This window comes from Vicugna pacos, chromosome 4 (genome assembly GCF_048564905.1).
Source record: "Vicugna pacos chromosome 4, VicPac4, whole genome shotgun sequence".
Classification (NCBI taxonomy): domain Eukaryota; kingdom Metazoa; phylum Chordata; class Mammalia; order Artiodactyla; family Camelidae; genus Vicugna; species Vicugna pacos.
This window is the reverse complement of record NC_132990.1, coordinates 20,326,334-20,347,592: the sequence shown is the minus strand read 5'-3', so window position 1 is coordinate 20,347,592 and position 21,259 is coordinate 20,326,334. Positions and strand designations below refer to the sequence as shown.

Genomic DNA, 21,259 nt, shown 5'->3' with positions numbered 1-21,259 from the left:
ATTGAAAAGAGGCTTTAAGGAATATTGCAATAATAAATGTAGGGAGCAGCTAGTACTACGGACTGAGCGAGGGAAGGAACTAAATGGATCTCCCCACCCAAGGCTGAGATCACACCTGTTGGAGAGATTGCAGCTATGGCCTGCTAGCTGATGAAGTGTGCTGGGGGTGCTATAGGCCAGAGCTGGTCCACGGGAAGCCATCTGCTGGGGACTCCTACATGCACCGGTAGTCACGGTGGGAGAAATCCAGGAAGCACACAGGAACCTGAAGAAAAGCCCCTTCCTCTGCCATTCCTTGCAGGAGCTTTTCTGTGCCCTCTATTAACAAGGCCTAACCCTGGCACAGAGGGCAGAGGAGGAATGCTGACAAGGTGCAGATGAGTGTGGCAAAGCAGGACTAAGAAGGCTGTATTTGCAGCTGAGAGGTAATACATCGACAGCTGGCACAGCTGGTGAGACAGAATCAGGCTTTTCTGGAGGGGAGTGAGGGTGGGTGGGTGAAATAAAGTAGGAAAGAGACTTAAAGGCTAAATTCCTCCAGTATATAGTAGGGCAAGAGTCATCGCTGCAGAACTGCTTTCGTCAACAATAAGATTTACAGACAGTGTGACTGAGCTAGGGCCTGTCATACATTTATTCATTGGTATTTTGGGATAACATACTTTATTCCTAACTTAAACAAAGTACCACGAACTTTATTTCTTTTAATAAAGCAGTGCCAAGTAGGTCTCACTCACAGTTGCTTTGAAGTCATGTGTAGTAAGAAGAAAGCATTTTAAATACTTGTCTCTTAAAAAATAAAAATTTATAATAGATTATTGTCCTATTTATAGCTAAAGGTAGCATTTATTGAGCACATGCTTTCTTTCAGAAGTTGTATTGGTCAACTAATTTCTCACATTGACTTTGAAATAGGATTTTTTTTTTTTTCCATTTCCAGCTGTGTGGCTTAGGACTAATGGTTGAACTTCTCTGGGCCCTGGCAAAATGGGCAACAAAGCACCTGCTTCTTGGAGTTGTTTATTAAGCATGCTTCATTCTAAGTGCTTTGCCATATAGTAAGTTGTTTGATTTTATCCCAAACTCTTTGAGGTATGTAATATTATTGGTCTAATTTTACTGAAGAGTTAACTGAGGCAGAGAGAAGATAGACAGTTTGCCAAGGGTCATGCAATGGGAGTGTATTTTTTTTAAGATTTATTGAGATAAAATTCATAAACATACACTTTATTCATTTAAAGTACACAATTCAGTGGCTTTTAGTATGTTTGCAGAGTTGTGTACCCATCACCACAATTAACTTTAAAACATTTCTATTACTCCAAAGAGAAATGGTACTCACCAAATAATACTTCATTGTGTAGATATACCACGTTTTATTTTTCTATTTATCCGTTGAACGTCTCAGTTGTTTTCATTTTTTAGCTATTGTGAATAATGCCGTTTTGAACATTCCTGTACAAGTTTTTGTGTGGATGTATGTTTTCATTTCTCCCGAATAGACACCTGGGAGTGGAATTGCTAGATCGTGTGGTAGCTCCATGCTTGATCATTTGAGGAGCTGCCAGACTCATCCAAAGGGATCGCACCATTTTACATTCCCACTAGAGGTATATGAAGGTTCCAGTTTCTCTATGTCTTTGCCAACTCTTGTTATTGCCTGTGTTTTTGATTATAACATCCTGGTGGGTGTGTAGTGCTATCTCATTGTGGTTTTGATTGCATTTTCTTGATGATATTCTTACAATACTCATGTTACATGTGAAGAAACTGAAATTAAGGACATTAATTAACTTCCCTTCATTACACAAGTAGTGGACAGTATAACAGATTCAGATTTTAGCTATTTGACTTTAGAGCCTACATTCTATTGCCTCCACTTTGGTTTGTTTGTTTTTTTGGTTTTTGGTTTTTTTGGGGGGTGCACAGTAATTTATCTTCTTTGTGCTGAACTTGAGAGTAAGTTAAGAGTTTCAGATTTACAGGGAAACAGTAAATCAACAGTAAGTTGAAGTAAACTGGTTTCTTAAAAGCTTTTGGTTGGAAGTTAAAAGCAGTGAGATCTAGAAATTGACACATTGTAACTGACTGTACTTAAATAATAATAATAAAAAAAGGCAATGAGATCTTGTGCTTCTATCATTGTCTTCTGAGTGACATGTACACTGAGGATGGCATGGGCTGTCTTTTGGTGATAATCAGCCACTCCGAAGCCTCTCAATTCCTGACTAGATTCTTCAGAGAGGTATGGAGCAGAAGACCGTCTTCAGGCTTAGCCTAGTCTAGTCTGCTTCTGGTCTGATGAGTGATTAAATCCCTTCTGGCAAAAAGCTGTCCTCCTTTTAAGGGTCTCCAGGTTTGAGTTTCTATACTCCCTCTCCCGATCAAATCCTGGCCCCATTTTTGTTAAAATTATAGATAACCGTGGTGATTTTAAGTTAGTGAAAATCTATATTGTTCACCTGCATTCACAATTTCTTTTTCAGTTCTGTTTAGACAAAGAGGTACTAACAGATGTCTTATTGTTAATTTTTAGTGTAGCTGAACATTTTTATTAAAGTTTTCAAAAATAAAGACTCTCAACTCTTTTACATCTTCAAAAGATGCTTTACAACCCTTTAATATTCATTTAAATGTTATTTTTCTATGTTTTCTTCTCTTTCTTTTTATTGAGTTATAATTCACGTAACATTAGCCTCGCTTTTATTTTTAAACACCTACCTTCTCCTCTAAAACACAGGGCCTACCAGCACTTTCACAGGTCCTCCCCCCAGGCTGTGGGGCCAGGATTTGGTAGCTGGTGCTGAGAGAAAACCCTTGGTTGCACGCTTGCCCTGGGACTGTGCCAGTGGCAGTGTTACTCAACGGGACAGAGAGACCATTCTGTGTTCTCTAATTCAACATTGTGCCTTCCTCCCGCCCCTCTAACCTTAGGTAAAAAAACAAAAAACAGAGCCTAAACCTGAATGTAATACTTCAGGCTAAGTAGGATTATTTTTCTGTTTCAGTATGTTTACTCTTACATGTCTCTGTAATGTTGCTGCTTTTGACTCAATTTATGGTTCATGGTGATTTCCCATTATTTTCTTTTATACTCATATCCAGCAATTTTATTTTTCTTTCCTAAAGATGACAGGGATAATATTTTCCTGTATTTTGCAACTTTAGGCACTGTGCTAGGTGCTTTATAGATACTGACTCATTATCTGTCTCAATAATTGTGGCAGGAAAGTAGGCATTGTTTTTATTTTACAAATGAGGAAAGTAAGTTTGGAGAGATTGCATAACAGCTAATAGCTGACATGGCTGTGCTAAATAAAGTCTTGGCCTTTTAAATCTTAAGTCCAATGCTGTTTGTCATTAGGCTAAAGAACTTGACTGTAGCCTTTAATGAATTTCATCTTCTTGGGGAAAAAAAAAGTATTTTTAGAGAGACAGGGCTATAATAAATTTAGATATTATTTAGGTTTTAAAATTTATAATTTTTAATATAGTAATACCTTAAAATGGTTCAGGAATTATAAATGGTGTACAATGGGATGTTTCCTTCTCACCTTTGATTCTAACTGTCCAGTTTCCATACTCTCAAATAGACAACGAAGGTTAGTTGTTATTAATTTCTTCTGTATTTGTCTAAATACTTTTCATATATATTTATATAAGCAAATACAAGTATATAGTCTTCCTGTTCCCCTTTAAAAAATTAATTGATAGCATTTCAGGTATACTATCTGTGTCTTGCATTTTCATATGTGAGATCTTTTCATATCAATAAAGATAGAGCTTCCTCATTTGTTTTTATGGTGGGATTTACTTTCAAGTAAATGTTGTCTTTATTCTTAGGCATATACTTGAAATGGTTGAACACCTATGTTCTCTCAAAAACTTTTACAGCAATATTCATGGCAGCATTATTTATAATAGCCAAAAAATGAAAACAACCCCAATGTCCATTAATTGATAAATGGATAAACAAACTGTGGTATATCCATACAATGGACTACTACTTGACAATGAAAAGAAATGAAATAGTGGTATAAGCCACAACATAGATGAACCTTGAAAACATGCTAATGAAAATAAGTTAGTTACAAAAGACCACATATTGTATAGTTCCTATTATATGAAATGGCTAGAATAGAAACAGAAAGTAAATTACTGGTAGCTGGGACCTGGGCATTAGAGGGACTGTTAATGGGTAGGGGGTTTCCTTTTGGGATAAAGAAAGATGTTCTAAAATTAGCTAGTGGTGATGGTTACACAACTCTGAACTACTGAAATACACTGAGTTACAAACTTTGAAAAGGATGGATTTTATGATATGTGAATTATATCTCAGTAAAGCTGTTATTAAACTTTTTAATAAAGCTTAACTTTTATTTTTCATCCTTTCAGTTGTTCCCCTTATCCATGTAAGTCAGTCTCCAATAACAGGACAGTTACAATCTAAAGATTTCTAATTTGTCTCATTACACTCTAAATGAATTGAATTATTTTATTAGCAGGCAATATCTAATTCCTCTTTACTATCTATGGCTTCTCCTGAGCCGTTTGGGCCCACAGCTCCCCTCAGCAGAGTGCTGTTCATTCTCTGCCCCTGACTGCACTACTTTATTTCTGTGAGGAGTCATTGCTCAGATTGAGTTAAGTATAACCTTTTCTTTGGGTGTCATTTCAATTTAGAGCTTTCAGGCTATTTCTTATTGCAGCAGTTATTCACAATTATTAACGAATTTCCAGGCTCTAGCTGAACCAACTCTGTTCCTATCAACATACTGTCTGTTACAAAAATGAATTGTGCTCAGTCCACGTCTGCCATCCGCCCGGGGATTGGAGCTGAGCAAATGCAGTGTTGTTTTTTTTTTCCATTTTCCCTCTTACTAGGGAATACTTCTTAAGTGATAATGGCTTTTTCCAATCTCTCTTGCCTCTGGATTTTGTGTATTGACCTGTTATTTTTCTGACTTAACAGGGAGAGCGAATGGTAAACATGAGGAAAATTTGTAATAAACTCTTCTGGACTTCCATCTAACAACTGTTTTCTTTTTGTGCAATCCTTTTAGTTTAAATACGTGCAGAAAGGTTTTGGGCAGGAATTGAAAATGTTACTATCATTTTGTTGGAAGGATTCATTCCTTATGACAAAATACAAAAAATAAATTAATGTCAAACATGTGTTTCTGACAAATAGATTTATCTCTTTTATTCATGCCTTATTTGTATTTATTTTTCAGCTCTCCTACAAGCTTGTGTTCCCCGTAACCAGCATGTATGGTTCAATATTTACAGCCTGGAGGATCCTTGAAGTAATGAGAGAAGAGTCTGCGGCAAGTGACTGGTTGGCTTCCGTCGAGTCATTGCTCCCTATTACCACAGTGATCCCTGTGCACGTCTTTCTCCTGCTGGCTTACCTCCTTGTTGAAAACAAAGGACGAAATCTTCGCCAAATCCTGAAGGTCATTACAGAATTAGCCCAAGCCGACTCTTCTCAGGTAAAGCAAGAAAATAATGGACTAGTGATGGGGTAAAGCTTAAGTTTTGCAGCTGTAGATCCTTCTTTCTTTGTGGATGATTTTTAATTAAAGCTTTAATATACAGGTAGCTTTTTTGTTTGTTTTTGCTATCTTGATTTTTCCCCCCCAGTTTTTCTTTTTTCTCCTTACTCTGAGTTGATGTGTACTTAATGATGGAAATATTTCTTTAATGAAAGCACTCTTCGAAAGAGAATCTACACATGATGCTAGTTTGATGTTCTTGATCTTGGTGGATTTGCTGATTTGTAATGCTTTCATTAACTCTTGCAGCCTAATCCAAGTTGAATAATCCTTAGTTCTAATATCAATGTTTTAAGGTGGAAACATTAATTATTTCAGAATAAATGTGCCTATATAATAGACATTGATCTCTTTTTAACTTCTTGCAATTTGATCCTGTTTTTATTCAGTCATTTAATAAACCAAAAAATAATGGGTCCTTGCTGTATATGATGCTGATGTACCTGCTGGGATGTGAAGATAAATGGTCATTTTTCCTGTCTGCTCAGTTCTTGGAGTGTAATAAGAAAGCTGTCAGACACTAACAATAAGACTCACCTCACCACCTTTTAAACTACCCATATATTTAACATAGTCATCTGTGATTTTTTCCATTGGATAGAATCTCTAGAATACATTTCCTGTGAAGGGAAGGGTTTCCTAACCAAGTGGATATAGTATTTTTGTTACCCTCTATATCTTAGTATCTGTGCTTGTGTTTCTTTTCAAGCATGGTGAAGAAGAAAATCCATCTCTTCATGGAAAGTTATGTGTCCCTATAGGAAAAAATTTGGTGGTGAAGGTGGGATAAATGTTTCCTTAGTATATGAAGTTAATGTGTTCGGAATTCCTTTTTGTCTCTAACTTGTCATGCTCATTTCTTCTTGTCGAGTGAATAACTGCTGATATCTTACAAAAGTTTGCCCTCTGATGAGACCTCTTCTGGTCTGATTCTGCAAGTGGAACCATGTGTACTCGAGTACCTTTGTCTCATCATTTCAACTTGCTTCCTACTTTATTTCTCCCTTCACCTTCTGTAACGATTTTGCTTCTACTGCATGTTTTCTTTCAGTGTTGACACCTTGTACGATAATCTCTTTAGAGTGGTTAATGCGCAGACACTGGAGATTATTTTACGAAGTCATATATTAGATTACCTGATCTATGTATGCCACCATTGTAAAACATGTATTACCTCAATATATGTATTGATACTCCGGAAATGCATTTAGTCTTTGAAATTCTAGGGTGATCCAATATCCTTATAAACATTATTTGTCATGTGTGCCGTGCAGTGGAGAAGGTTGGGAAGCACTAGAGTGACCATCCAGGTACATTTGTGTTTTCAATAATTGTTTATTGAGAAGCTGTTCTAGAGGCTGAAGTCAATATATTATATTTCCGTTGATTATTTTTTGGATAGTTTTGAAAGAAATGAGAAAAAATACCCAGTGTAATGTTTTGTTTGTTTATTATGTTTTCGGGGCTTTTTTTGGGGGGGGATGATTTATTTTATTTATTTATTTATTTTTGGTGGAGGTACCAGGGATTGAACCCAGGACCTTATGCATGCTAAGCACGCACTCTGCCACTTGAGCTATATACTCTTCCCCCACCCAGTATAATTTTGTTAAGATGAATGGTAGGGTAAAATATTTAAATATAGTTACCCAAATTCATGCAGAAGCAAAGGCAATATAATTAATAACTTAGAAGTGGAGTTATTTAATTCTTTTCAAAAGGATAAAAGAAGACTAGAAGTCTTTTCTTCACTTTCCCTTATGAAGTGACCATATCATATCACTGGCCTTCAGCTACAAGGTAAAGCAGCCAAAAAGAGAGGGCTGAATATTTTGAAAAAGCAGATTCTCTAATTGTGAGTAGCTACTTGGAGTAGATTCAGTTAGATGAGTTAGGGTTGTGATCTGTTATTAGAGGAGTGTTTTCTGTTTCTTTCATTAAGTTGACATGACTACTTAAAATGTATTCATATTTCATGTGTGTTTGTCCTTTCTTACCTTATAGAAAGAAGGTATATTATATTTAAACGGTCATTGACTCAGATTCATGGGGGAGTTGATACTAAAGAAAAGTCTTAAACTACTAATAAGCAAACGCTAAATAAATAGGTAGGTGAGAGTAGTTTAGAGGCTGTCTTCTACCTCTGTTTTGGTGGTCGCTTAACCTCTATGGTAGAGTTCACTAGCCTGCAGTGTGCTTAAGTATTGTGTTTGTGTGACACCATAATGTATTATAAGAATCCTACTGTAAGAGGATTTGAAAAGTTTGAAAGAGATGTGCTGTAGTTGAAGTATGTTTGGAATGATGGTGATGATGATGGTTAATTCCAAGGGATTAATAGTAATTATTAATATTAATTCAAATTATCACTATCAACTAGTAATTTTGTATTAGTATTAATGATGATAAGAAAATATGCTTTTAAAATACTTTTTACTTGTGCAATTTGTTGGGTCCCCTTCCCCAGTGTTTTCACCCTTAGTCCCTCTCGTGCTGCTCCTGTGGCATGCATTTTCCACTGGGTTTAATACATTTAGGGGCGTGGAAGTCTAATGGTGCTAAGTAGTCTGAGGGGAACTTGACCTTGTGAGTACCATTTTAGAGTTAACTGGATACAAATGATGGTGTTAAAATAACTAGATAGCTACTCAAGGCCACAGCAATAAATCGACACTTGAAAAAATAGTGAGAAACTTTCCCCCTCATATCTAGAAATGCTGTCAGCAGCTACTAATAATCCATATAGTTTTCTTACTCAGATCTCATGAGACTTAATTTGCAGAAGATACAAGCTCAGGTCAGGCAGAGCTCAGTAAAAATTAAGTGCCTTTTATATTCTTGGAAGGAATGTCTTAGAGTATTCTGGGGAGAGATCCAAGAATGAGAATCCTGTGTGAATTCCCATGAAAGTCTTGAAAGTTTTAAACACATTGATTTAGTTTAGAGAGAGGTTTTCATGTCATAGTCTGTGCTTATGATATATGGGAATGCCACCTAATTCCTAAATTAGTCTTTTTTTCTGGAAATTGCAGTAGATAGATTCATGTGCTTTTTGGTAATGTTTATATAACAGTTCCTGCCTTTCTGAAACTGTGTGTAATGTTATTTCCCCACAACTTGATGTAAATCATTCAGGCTGCTTCAGAGATGCCTGAATGACAATTGAAGCACATGGCTTCACGGCTCATATACAGTTATGTCCAGTTGGCCTTACTCTTTTTTCTTCAGAGAGCTATTTTCTACCTCTGTGATTTGTCCAGAGTCTGGTCGCATCTAGTTTGAAATCAGTGGTAGTGAATGTTAGACATAGGCTCTAATCAAGGGATCCTGTGGGCCCTAGGCCTAAGGGAGGACATTATCTGAACTTTGATTTATAGCTTTTTAAAGGCCAATGTCCAATCATATTTTGAACCCTTATTAAATGACTGACCACTCTGTATAACATTACTGTGGACAGTTTGGAAGTGTCTGAGCCTAATATAACCTCCTTAAGAGGTTGCTGACGCTTAATCATCATGCGTTGATTGCCCTCCTATCTCGCCACTCATGTGAGCGCAGCACAGTGACATCTCATTCATTAAGGACCACGTCTGGCTCTGTGATCTGCACTGTGTGCCTCTAACGCACACATAATGGGTTTTACCACTAGTTTTGTACCGCTTTCTTCAATCCATTCTGTGCAACTGATTGTATCCTACTTCTAGGACTCTGAGCCAGAAAACTTACTTTTTCTTCCTTTCTTCCTAACCGCCCCTTCCCTTTTGGATTTTATGTTTAGTTCTTTGCCAGCTTGGACCTTGGCTTCCAGTAATTTCCCATCCATATTCCTTCTGGCAACTGCAGGTAAACTTCTCTCTGTGTCCACCTGGGGTTCCCTACAATATCTCTCTGGCTCCTGGCCCCTTGAGAAGCAAGGGGTATTATTCTCACCTCTTAAAACCTTCTCTAATATCTATTAGCTTAGCTATACTATATTAACTATATCATTGCTAGTTATTATAATATTTATTGTAATTATTTATTATGTAATAATTATTTAATACATTAAATATATAAATTATTATAACAACTATTATATTAGCTGTATTACTAGCTATAGCTTCCCTATAGCTATTAATTTTGAGATTTCTCCATCTGGAGCACTGTATTCTAGAGAACCATAGAGGGATTGGAGGAAGCTGCTTTTCACACAGATGTGTGATTGTACAAAAGCCTGTAGGGTTATTAGATCCGTAACAGTATGTCTTATAAAAAGATGCAGAGAGAACACCTGACAACAGATTATCTTCTCTTTTGGAAAGCAAAGCTATTTGTTAGTGATTTTAAAACCTAAGAAAATATGTTTTCTTCCTGTGTTTCTACCTATACTGTTAATAGTTTATGGCAAGTTAACTACTTAGGCATCTGAATTGAACATTAACCATAAAAATTAATAATTTTTAAATAGGCTGAGTTGGTTTAAAATAAAATCTTATAATAGCTTAATATTTCAACTGCAGTAGAATAACTAACTACTGCATGTAAAGCTTGACAATTTCTTTTTGACTAGTTTATAAAATGGAGTATGCCAAAGGGGAGAAGTTTATAAACTTTGAGTTTAGAGAACCACAGTTTCCTTCCTTAAAACCTACCCTCATTGAGGGGCTTAACAAATTAAGTTTTGTGAAACCCAGTGCTTCTTGCAGATCCTTGGTGCTCCCCTGCTTTTCTCTTGTTTGGTTGTGGGCATAGAGCTGTATTTTTTTTTTTGTCTTATTAGGTTTTGGCTTGCATTGTACAACTCTGAGGACTTTTACTTCCTTTTTATATTTTGGTTGCTAATTTTAGCTAAAAGTCTTGCTTAATGGAAAGTATTGCAATTTTGATAATTTTATTTTATTCTTTGTGATATTTTCAGGGCTTTTTTTTTTCCATTTGTGAAAGTGTTCTCACTTTTTGAAATCACTTATGTGGATAGGTTCATGGCCCATGACTTGCTGGTCTTTTAAAAGTCCTATATTATCAAATAGTAAAAGGTTGACTTTCAGGGCAAAATACTGTGATAGTTCTACTCTGGGTCATAAGCCATATTTTAACATAGAAAATGAATAGGAAATGTGTGAAATTTAATGGTCTTTAAGTCACAGCTGTGAAAAAAGGGCAAAATATATTCTATAAAGGAACTTGCACAAAAAGTCTTTGGACACTTTACACTCTGTTCTTTTGTCACCAAGTTCTATGAATTGCTGCCCCCTGAAGTCAGTCTGCTTCCTGTGTTCTTCACACTAGCAAAAAGAAACCAGAATGTACAGTACTTTTAATAGAGAACTTGACAGATACGAAATGCTGTACTACTATTCTCTTGTAGCCATAGCATCGATTATGCCTTCAGCAAAACTGGGATGAGCCTGTCAGCATGAAACAATTAGACAAAGAGAAACACAGATAAAAATACAAGGTCAAGTATCTAGTCTATTCTGTGGCAATATGTTTATTTCTTCACTATAAATCCCACACAGATATCCACAGAATAAAATGTCTTGAACTGGCATTTGAACCTTCTTATGTTTTTCCAGTTTTTTGCATGAAGCCTAGAGTTTATACTCAGGGAAGCAGTCCTGTGTCAGTTCCTTCTCTTTTCTGAGTTCCTGTGGCTGAGTTCCTTTTGAGGCGTCTTCAGATTATAATTGCTTAAAATTCTCTCTGAAAGAATTGTTTGATTGTGATTTTCAGTTCAGCGCTATGTCACTGTGACACTCACTAGCTTACTAATATATGGAAACAAAAACCATTTGTCTTGTGTCGCTGAACGCTGAGTAACAGAAAGGATGGGGGTGGAGTTTGATGAAGATGGGGCTTAGAAATGCCTTTAGAGCAGTGGAGTGTGCTTCCAATTGAATATTGGGTAACAGTAGCTTTGTCTTCTGGTCAAAACCTGCTTGGGATGGGCTCCTGGTGTTGGTGAAAGACTCAGAGGGGAACAAATTTTGTGGTAACTTTGAATTTTATAACAGGCATGAGGAATTGTGCTCAATGGGAAAATACACTGAAGTCCATCATTACCAGAATAAATTTTTTCTTATTTAGGCAGTAGGCAGGGAAGGAAGAAGTGGGTATTGGTCCCCTGCCTACTTGCATCATGGCAAGGCACCCAAAAGTGAAGCTGCCAGTGAACATCCCTTACCATTCACTCTTCAGCCCTTTCAGTCTGTCCTTCTGAGGAGAGTTTTACTGATGGCAACGTTTTGTTACATCTGCAGAAGCAACAGGTGTCAGCTCTCTGCAACCAGTTTTGCCTTGAAACATAAATATAAATGGATATTGAAGGCACACGAAACTTGAGAAGCTTTAACAGCATGATTGACCAGAGTATTTGTTTTCAGAAGAAAGAGGAATCGGGGAGCAGAAGATAATATAAAAACAATCCAAGACCTAAGAGATGTTGGCAAGTTACTGTGTGTATAAAAATACTTCTGTGATGAAAAAGAAATTCGAGAGCAAGAGATTTTAGAAATTAAAAATGTTGTTGCCACCGTACATAAATGGAGGCTGGATTGGTGATTTATGGAATATCCAACTAATTATTTCAGAATATAGGAAAAATATGATAATTGAACAATTTAAGAAATTGAAGGTCAATTTTGGAGTTCTAACATCTTTCTATAGGAATTCTGGAGAAAATGAAGGAAGGAAACTTAAAACATGACAGAAAACGATTTCCTAAGCTGGGAAAAAAGACACAAGGATATAGCTTGTTGGGACCCTCTGAAAGCCAAGCAGCCCAAGTGAGAATAGGTCAATACCTAAATCCATCCCCAGAACTTCAAGAATAAAGAGAAAGTCAAAAGAGATTTCAAAGATGAATTGGAAAAGAAAAACTTAAAATTGGATTGACCTTAGATTTCTTATTAGCAGCACACTGGGTACTGGAATACATTGGGTCTTACAGTTTCCTAGGGAAAATCACTTTGACCTTGAAATATTCCTTTCCATTTTCCAACTTTTTACAAGTGATGGTAATAAAGGCTTTTTCTGAGGGGCAGTAATTCAAGAACATTTCTTGTTTACTGATTTTATGGAAGAAAAAGCCCCTTAAGAATGTGTTCCAGCAAAATGGAAAATGAATCCAAGAAAGCACAGAGAAGAAATATTAAATGGTGATCAAAATATCCAGTAAATACTATTTTAAATTAACCAAATTGTTTGTATAAAATGTGAAAAATAACTACCTGAAACTAAAGTCCAAGCTTTAAAATGTGGAAAGTGGTGGGAATAGATAGTGGGAATGTGATAGTGGGAAGAGTGAGAACATGCTCAGGGTGGAATTTTGTTTTTAAACTGAGTGTTTCTTGATGTTAGTAGAAAAATAAGTTTAAATATGCGTTTAAACCCCTATTTGTAACAATAGGTGATTTATAACTTCCAAAAATAATTAATATAACAAAAGGAAAACAATTTAAAAAAAATCAAAAAGGATGGCAAATATTCACATAAAATAAGCTAATAAGAATAATTCCAAATATTCCAGTTACCACAATTACTGAGAATGAATTTAATTCCCTTATCAAAAAGAAACTCTTATAATAACCCAAAGCAATATCAGATTAATACAATCCCAATTAAAATACCTATGACATTTCTCATAGAACTTGAACAAATAATCCTAAAATTTATATGGAACCACAGAAGACCCAGAATTGCCAAAGCAATCCTGAAGAAAAAGAACAAAGCTGGAGGTGTAACTCTTCTAGATTTTAGACTATACTACAAAGCTACATAATCAAAACAGCATGGGGATGATACAAAAACAGACATATAGATCAATGGAACAAAACAGAGAGCCCAGAAATAAATCCACATACCCACAGTCAATTAATGTATGACAAGGCAAGAACATATAGTGGAGAAAAGACCGTCTCTTCAACAAGTGGTGTTAGGAAAGCTAGACAGCTACATGTAAATCAATGAAATTAGAAGACTACCTCAGAAAATACACAAAAATAAACTCAAGATAGTTTAAAGACCTAGATATAAGACATGACACTAAAAAACTCCTAGAAAGAAACTTAGGCAAAACATTTTGACATAAATTGTAACTATTTTCTTAGATCAGTCTCCCAAGACAAAAGAAATAAAAGCAAAAATAAACAAATGGGACTCAATTGAACTTAAAATCTTTTGCACAGCAAAGGAAACCATCAATCAAACAAAAGAAAACTAACAGAATGTGAAGAAATACTTTCAAATGATTCAACCAAGAGCTTAGAATCCAAAATATACAAACAGCTCGTATAACTCAATATAGACAAAACAAGCAACTGAATCAAAACATGGGCAGAAGACCTAAGTAGGCATTTCTCTAAAGAAGACACATAGATGGCCAATAGGCTCATGAAAAAATGCTTAACATCGCTAATTATTAGAGAAATGCAAAACAGAGCACATTCTGAGCTCTGCTGAGTAAGTTAGGCCTTTTGATAATTTATAAATAGCATAGAAACTATACCTTGAAATACTAAGAATGTGTAAAAATTGTTTGATATAATTTATACAATTTTACCAAAACACATATAATGGCTTCTAGTACAGTACTTTAGATGTAGAATACATGTTACAAATCTTTATCATTGATTGATTTTAGGTTTCATGATCTTATAAGACATTTAGTTTTGCTTTTTTCCATTAATTACTTTTGTTATATAGGTTCTGATTCATTACCATAAGTTCACTGCAGAAATATATTCACTTAACCAATTTCATGTATAGTGCTGCAAGTCCAGAAGTTGAGTGTTTGTCCCGTTTGCCGACGTGATCACATTCTGAGCTCTGTTGAGTAAGTCAGGCCTTTTGATAACCTGGCTGATGCTTTGGAATGAATTTTTCTTTTATTAGCCTTAATTAGCAGTACTTTTCTTGTATATTTCAGATTTTTAACTTCCTTTTTGGGAAGTGAAAGAAAGGCATTGACCCTTAGTCTCAACTGTAACTACTGTCTGGTAGCTGTAATTGAGATGATGGGCCATGATTTTGTGGGTATAGTGGGGAAGGTTTACTCTAAGTTTCTTAAAGTTGGACAACTGTATTAGCTTCCTCACTAGAAGTCTTAAGACTTATGCTGTCCGTTTGTCTTTTCAGCACCCTGAACTTCTACCCTACCAGTGACAGTTTTGAGCTTTTCATGATAGATAGTATAATAGACACTTTGGCAAGTTTTCAGCATAGTTGATGTAATGAAATCAGGCATTCTGAAGTCAGTTTGCTTCAAAGGGGTTAAACGTGGTTACAAACTCAGTGGTGGCAGACAAGTAGTTGAGAAGTGGGATGACTTCTGTCCATCAGGCTTCCAGTGTATTGATTGGACTTTTGGAGACCTTGTATCTTGTCATGCTTGTTTATTAGCATTCTTATGGTAGTGGATCTGTATTTAAGACAATTTGTGTATTTTTTTTCTCTATCTAAAGAAAACAAGCACGTAAAAATATATGTAACCTGAATTTATCGTATCACAGGGTCAAACAGCACTAAAGGTGAATAAGGACAAATTAGCATTTTGAAGTGTCTTGCAGTAATCTTCAAAGGAAATTTTCAGTAGATCACAATTAGGTTTAGAATTCATAAAAGGAATTCCTCACGGGAAGCTATGTCTTACTTGTTTTTGCCTCCTTGTAACCTTGCCCAGCTCCTGAGCTTTGCTACCTGTTTTGTTGACTGAATTAACACATGAATATATTAGATGTATGTGCCCACCATCCTAGAACCAATAAACTATTTTCCAATATTGTTATGTGTTATCCAAACTAATCGAGGGAACAGTGTGGAGTCCAGGGGCAGTGTTTAGGTTTGGTTAGATTACAGTAGAATCTTATTAAATGAAATCCTATTAATTTAGGGTTCAGGGTAATTTTATATAGACTGAGTTAAAACATAAGCTGATGTTGACACTATTGTTTTTAGGCAGTTTGGATTTACTCATTTGCATTAGTCCAATGAATGTGCCAATTTAAAATGATCAAATTATCTATTCATTAAGACATATCAGCAGGGACTGGTACTTGGCAACACTTGGCTAATTAGTTTGTTACAGTATATATGTGAAAGTAATCGAATTTTATTTCTTTATCTTTTTTCTCTAATCCAGTCGTGTCTACCTTCATTGTTTCTAGTAGTCTGAATAATTAGTGATAATTATACTGGTGGCATTTTAGGGTACTTATGTGTATTTAGTTGTCAAATTGTATTCAGTTTTTAATGGTTCGACTTGATCTGCATTAAGTGAAATTATCATGGAATTATCATTTAGTTTAAAATACTGTAGATACTTTGTTTTTATTAGGTCTCATTTTATTTATCAAACATTTTCACCTCACTGATTTAGTCATTCAACACGTGTATATTGTAAACTTCCTATATGGCAAGTTCTGGTGCTAAGATGAAAGGACATAGTCTTTGTTTCCAGGAATCGTAGATCTTAGTATGCTGACAGAGACATTAAAAATTACTTTTCAGTACAAGGTATATAAGAACATACATGAAGAGCCCACAAGTTTCCCTGATGCATGGGAAAGAAAGGCATTCTAGCAGAATGGAAAACATATACAAAGTCACAAATCTGTGACAGCTCACAGTGGGGTAATGAGACTGCAAGTAGTACTGTAATAAATGGAATAATGTATAGGGTGAGGAAATTGATCCGGGATATGGTACTGGACAAATATTTGGAAGCAATATCCTGGAGAGCCTTGCAGTCAGGCAGGAGATGAGAATTTAAATAGAATATTGGGGCAATCAGACATAGAGGAGTAAAGTTATATAACAGGATGTTAGAAGTTTGGGTGGGGACCTAAAGATACTAAAATGAGTTTTGAGACACAGCACCCGGTAGAACTTGTAGAGTAGTAGGAATAAATAGGTGTCTAAGTACTGCTAGGACTTTTAACCCCTTACTCATATCGAGGATCTAGAAATTAAGAAATGAAAGCTTAGGTGAAGAGAAGAGGAAGGGTTCTTGGAGAAAGTTGCTGAAGTGCTGAGTTCTTATGCGTGCCAGCCCCTTATCTCAAGCCTAGTGACAGTGATTTCAGTGGAACCCCACATCTCCCCATCCCGCTTGATGCACATCCCTTGCAGTTGTGGTGGGCAGACGTGTGCAGTGGGTTGGTGACTGCCCCAAACACCTAACAGGGAGTGATGGGCTGACTAGCTGTTGTGATAGCGGAAGCAAAGGAGAGAGTATGGAAGGATTGGCTTTCATGTCAAAGCAAAAGATACGTTAGTTTTTCCTTTGGATAAAATGTGGGCAGCGTAAGCAAGAAAACCATGGTGGAATTGTCTCACCTCATTTTAGACACCTGCTTAGAGGGTATATAGGCCTCTGCTCAAAGAAGCAGGATTCCTGGAGGGTTTGGAATAACCAAACCAGAAGAGAGCATCTCACCTGCGTCAAAAGTCTAAACAGAGCCTAATCTTACAGGTTTGGGCTTCTGGCTGTGAAGCAGTCGGAGAATCCCTTAGGGGCAGGAGAGCTGTAAAGGCACTCCTTGCCGTGTAACAAAGGAGTGCCGACACTACTCCTCAGAGAAATCTGCCCAGATTCGGAGATGGAAGAGGGAAGCCAAGCCTATCAGCATTGATTAGAGGTAGTAAGGTGAAGGGAACCCCTGAGAATTCCTCCCACTGTCGCCTTCTGCTGCAAGAGACTCTGGATTGAACCATTCTAATCTGCTCAGCAAGGCTGTAAGAAATGTGTAGATGTTCTTAGGTTTAGGCTTCCATGGGCAATGAATGATGCTGTACCATTTATTATAGTAGAGATTGCCAGATGGTTGATTCATTTCACACCTTTTCCTTTGGTTTTCATTTTTTAATTTTTTTGTGCTTTGCTGAGGTTTACAAATGTTAAGTCTCAAAATTCACTTTATTTAAAGCTTTTCTTGGTAATATCATATTGTCTTTATAAGTAATGGTGCATTGCTGAAATGTTGTGCAGCATAAAAGTATTTGCAGTAACCAGTTATGCCCATTCGGTCCCTTTTAGTGGAATTTCATTTAACCCACATGGAAACGAGGAGCTTTATACACGTTTCTGTTGTGTGGTGGAGAATTCTTGGTACCTATTTTAAAGTGCTCAGTGAGCATTTGATGAGTTCTTAGTTATTTTTTGAAAGCAGGGAGGGTTCAGGCAATGAACTGCAAAATTGCTGAAGAAAGTGAGGAGTCTTTTTTAAAACAGTAGAAAAATGAAGAATTATGCATGGATATATTAGGTCGTCTTAAATCAAATCCTAGCTGAAGCTGTAATGACACATGCTGTTCATGAAAGACTTAATACAGTCCTTCTAATCGGATGAATTGTCTTGTTGTGCAAAAACTGTTATTACACTGTGTGTGAAACCAACCATGCTGCAGGGGGAAAAATTAAATCGCCTGACTGAGAGGTCACTTGTGAATAGTAACACAAGATCTATTACCGTTATTAGAGACTCTGGAGGACAGTCACCCTTTTATGGTCTTTCAACTGCTGGAATGAAATATTTTAGTGGTAAACGACACCCATCTGGGAAATCCTCCTAAAGATTTTTTTTTTTGGTTGTTTGCACATTAAAAAAAAAAGGGGAGGGACTTCAAGGGAAAATCACATTGTTCCTTTCAGATCACTTTAAAAATTTACTCATTTTGACTTGGTGTGATGACAGTTGCCTTTCAGTGTTCCTCATTACACCACTCTTAATCTGAATCTATTAGTGCCACACTTTATCTTTTGTAACATGTCATGCACATTCTGTAAAATTTTCCATGGGGAAATTCATGATAGCATGAAAGCTCAAAGACCCAGAGTATATGCAGTTTATATCAAAATCTGGATTAAGCACCTTAAAATACATGATAAGTCTTTCTGCTTACTTTGTTTATCTTCTTTCAAGGGTCTTTGAGTGTATATGAGACTGATTATGTGAGTATATATTTTAGCTCTGCATGGCAACCATGCTGAGTGATAATTTTAAGAAATATTTTCAGAAGTCAATGAATAGTTATTGATTTGAGGTGAAGCTTTATAACATAGTTATTAAATTGGGAACCAGAGTTCCTTTCCAAGAGATTACATTCATTATAAACTGTCAATCCATTTGTTATAGTTTATTACCACTCTGGAATTTTCTGCCTTTTTGCTATTTTGCTATATGGGTGAGATTCATGGGAGTAAGGAAGAAATAAGATTAGCTATCAATAGCATTACAAATAATTTGGGTAGGTTTTTTGTTAATTTTGAAGTCAAATAACTGACTTTTTTCTTTTCCCATTATTTGATTTCAGGGTCTTTTTTTCTTTTCTGAAGCTTCCTTACTTTATTGCCCAAAAGATATGGAATAGTTAGAGTGATGTGAATAGGCATATAAATTCTGTTGGATTTCTCAGTGCCTGCTTTTGTTACAGGTATTTTGATGGATTCATTAAAACATGTCTATTGAAATGGGGGTTGGTAAGAAGAAGGAATAGAGAGAAGAGAGTACATTGTCAGTAGGAATAATAGATAGGTATTTGGGCTTTACCTGGAAATAAAAACAATTTTGTAAAATCGGAGATAGAAACCCTTTGTCAGGTTGCTAATGAGAGGCTTGACCTAGCTGCTGCTGCTGCAGCATCTTTGGGGATGATGAGAGATGCAAAATGCACTGTTGCTAGGCAACTCTCTTGGCTGCCTTTGGAGCAGGTTCATATGTGCTAAGAGCTAATGAATTCTCATGTCTGCTCTTTGAAACTGTTCAAAAGCCAATGAAGACATACCCAGACATTTAGCATTTACAAGTACCTGAACAATTCTTGCCATGCCATTTACCCATTAAAAATTAAGTTGACCATTTAGTGTGTATTAAATATTGCTTTTTTTTTTCAAGGTGGACCAAGGTTTAAACCTTAATAAATATATTTTTTCAAAGGCGCTCAATAAGGATGACTTAATTTTGATTGATGCTAATTAAATTATTCTATATGAAGGCTTATTTTAATTTTGAATGCTTCCTCCCCTCAAAAGTGATAAGTTGTTGGAACTTGCCTCTTTAAGCCTCTTAGAAAGTTTTTAATTATATTGTCTTCATACCCTGCTCAGCCCAACGCCATTATTTCTGAAGATGATAGGAATCTGGAATCCAGAACTAGTTTGTAGGTGGCTTATTTAAAACTCCCTCTCTCACCCTCCCCCCAACCCCCCCAAATTCCTAGACAGTAGCCGTAAGACAAGCCACAAAACATGAATTAAAGCCTGATAAGGCACATGCCTGGATCAGATAATGAATCTAAGTATTTGTAAGATTGCATCCAACCTCTGATAATATCTACTTCTCAGGGGTGCTATAAGAATTATAAGATCCCTTGCATGAAAAAACACTGTAAAATGCCATGTGAGTGGTATTTTTTGAAGTGAATTTCAAGGGATTGTTTGAATTCACAAGAATTTTGTGTCAACCAGATTATTAGCTATTATTCAGGCTTGTTTATATTTTGGTAGGCTATGGGATAATTATAGTGGGATTTCTTTGTCACAGGATTATCTTCTGTTTATATTTTTATTACATTAACCTGTGATTTCTCTTAATGTCACAGCACACAATATAATACCATGTGATAGAAGGTACTCAATAAATATTTATTACTTAAAGTTATGTGAACCTCCTGTATAGACTATCTAAATTGAATTGCTTCATTTCTTATAATCTTGCAGAATATACTGGAGGTTCTAATTCTAATATGTCTGTGTTCTCATCTCTAAAATGAGAATAATAGAAGAACCCACCTCATTAAATTTATCATGTAGATTAAATGAGATAATCCAAAGCGAGTACCTGGTTTATAATCAGTGCTCAGTAAAATTTGCATATTATTCAAGTTGTGGTTGATTTTTATAGCTCCTTTTATTCATTTCACAATTATTTATCTGCTACCTTATGTTCTAGGAATATTGCTAGGCTATTTAGCAAGATAGACAAGCTCTTGCCCATCTAAGGCTTATTGTCATACTTTATTCCTCAAGTAAATGAAACGAGAGACATGAACTATTTTCTGTGTGTGCCTGTGCATGCATGAGTATGTGTGTCTGTGTTTTAAACTACATTTAGATGTTAAAAGGGTGTAGAGAATAGTGCTGTTCAGTAGAAATACAATATGAGCCACATATATAGGTTTAAATTTTTTGGTAGTCACATTTTTTAAAAAGTAAAAATAAATGAAATTAATTTTAAAATATGTACTTCAGTATATCTGAAATATTTCAACATTAAATTATTAATGAAATATTTTACATATATATTTTGTGTGTGAAACCTTCCAAATCTGGTATGTATTTTACCCTTACGGCACATCTCAATTCAGACTCACCACCTTTTATGGGCTTATTAGCCACATGTAGTTAATGGCTACTGTGTTGAATAGTATAGAAGTACATTAAAAAAATAATCCCAATGCTCATTTCTGTGATATAAATGTGATTCTGTATTTAGAAATACTCTTATTGATTTCTCTTGGCCAAAAATAGCCTCACAGTCTCTGCAATGGAATAGAGACCTAAAATGGTTAGGAATGGTAATTCTTAAAATGGGCTTTTCAGCAGGGTAGTAAGAGGGTGATGGATTGTTAGGCAGCTTTTTTTTTTTTTTTTTTTTTTGGTGGGGCATGAGCATAGCCAGTCCCAATGCTTACACTTTATTAGTCTTTTCTGCCTTCTTTAGTCAGTC

General features: G+C 35.9%; 1 protein-coding gene and 1 non-coding gene across 6 annotated transcripts in view; both read left to right on the top strand.

Moving 5' to 3' along the window:
• FOCAD (focadhesin) overlaps positions 1-21,259 on the top strand; it is a 235,946-nt gene that overhangs the window by 80,054 nt on the left and 134,633 nt on the right. For 4 of the 5 annotated variants that reach the window (XM_006208259.4, XM_072959321.1, XM_072959322.1 and 1 more), the window contains one exon: positions 5,235-5,492. In XM_006208259.4, coding sequence (XP_006208321.2) covers positions 5,235-5,492 — 258 coding nt within the window. The remainder of the gene's footprint in view (positions 1-5,234; positions 5,493-21,259) is intronic. The other variant, XM_072959324.1, reaches the window with a different exon arrangement.
• Positions 2,747-2,875, top strand: LOC116280231 (small nucleolar RNA SNORA30/SNORA37 family). Its single transcript, XR_004189541.1, has one exon. It is a non-coding gene; the product is annotated as a small nucleolar RNA SNORA30/SNORA37 family (small nucleolar RNA).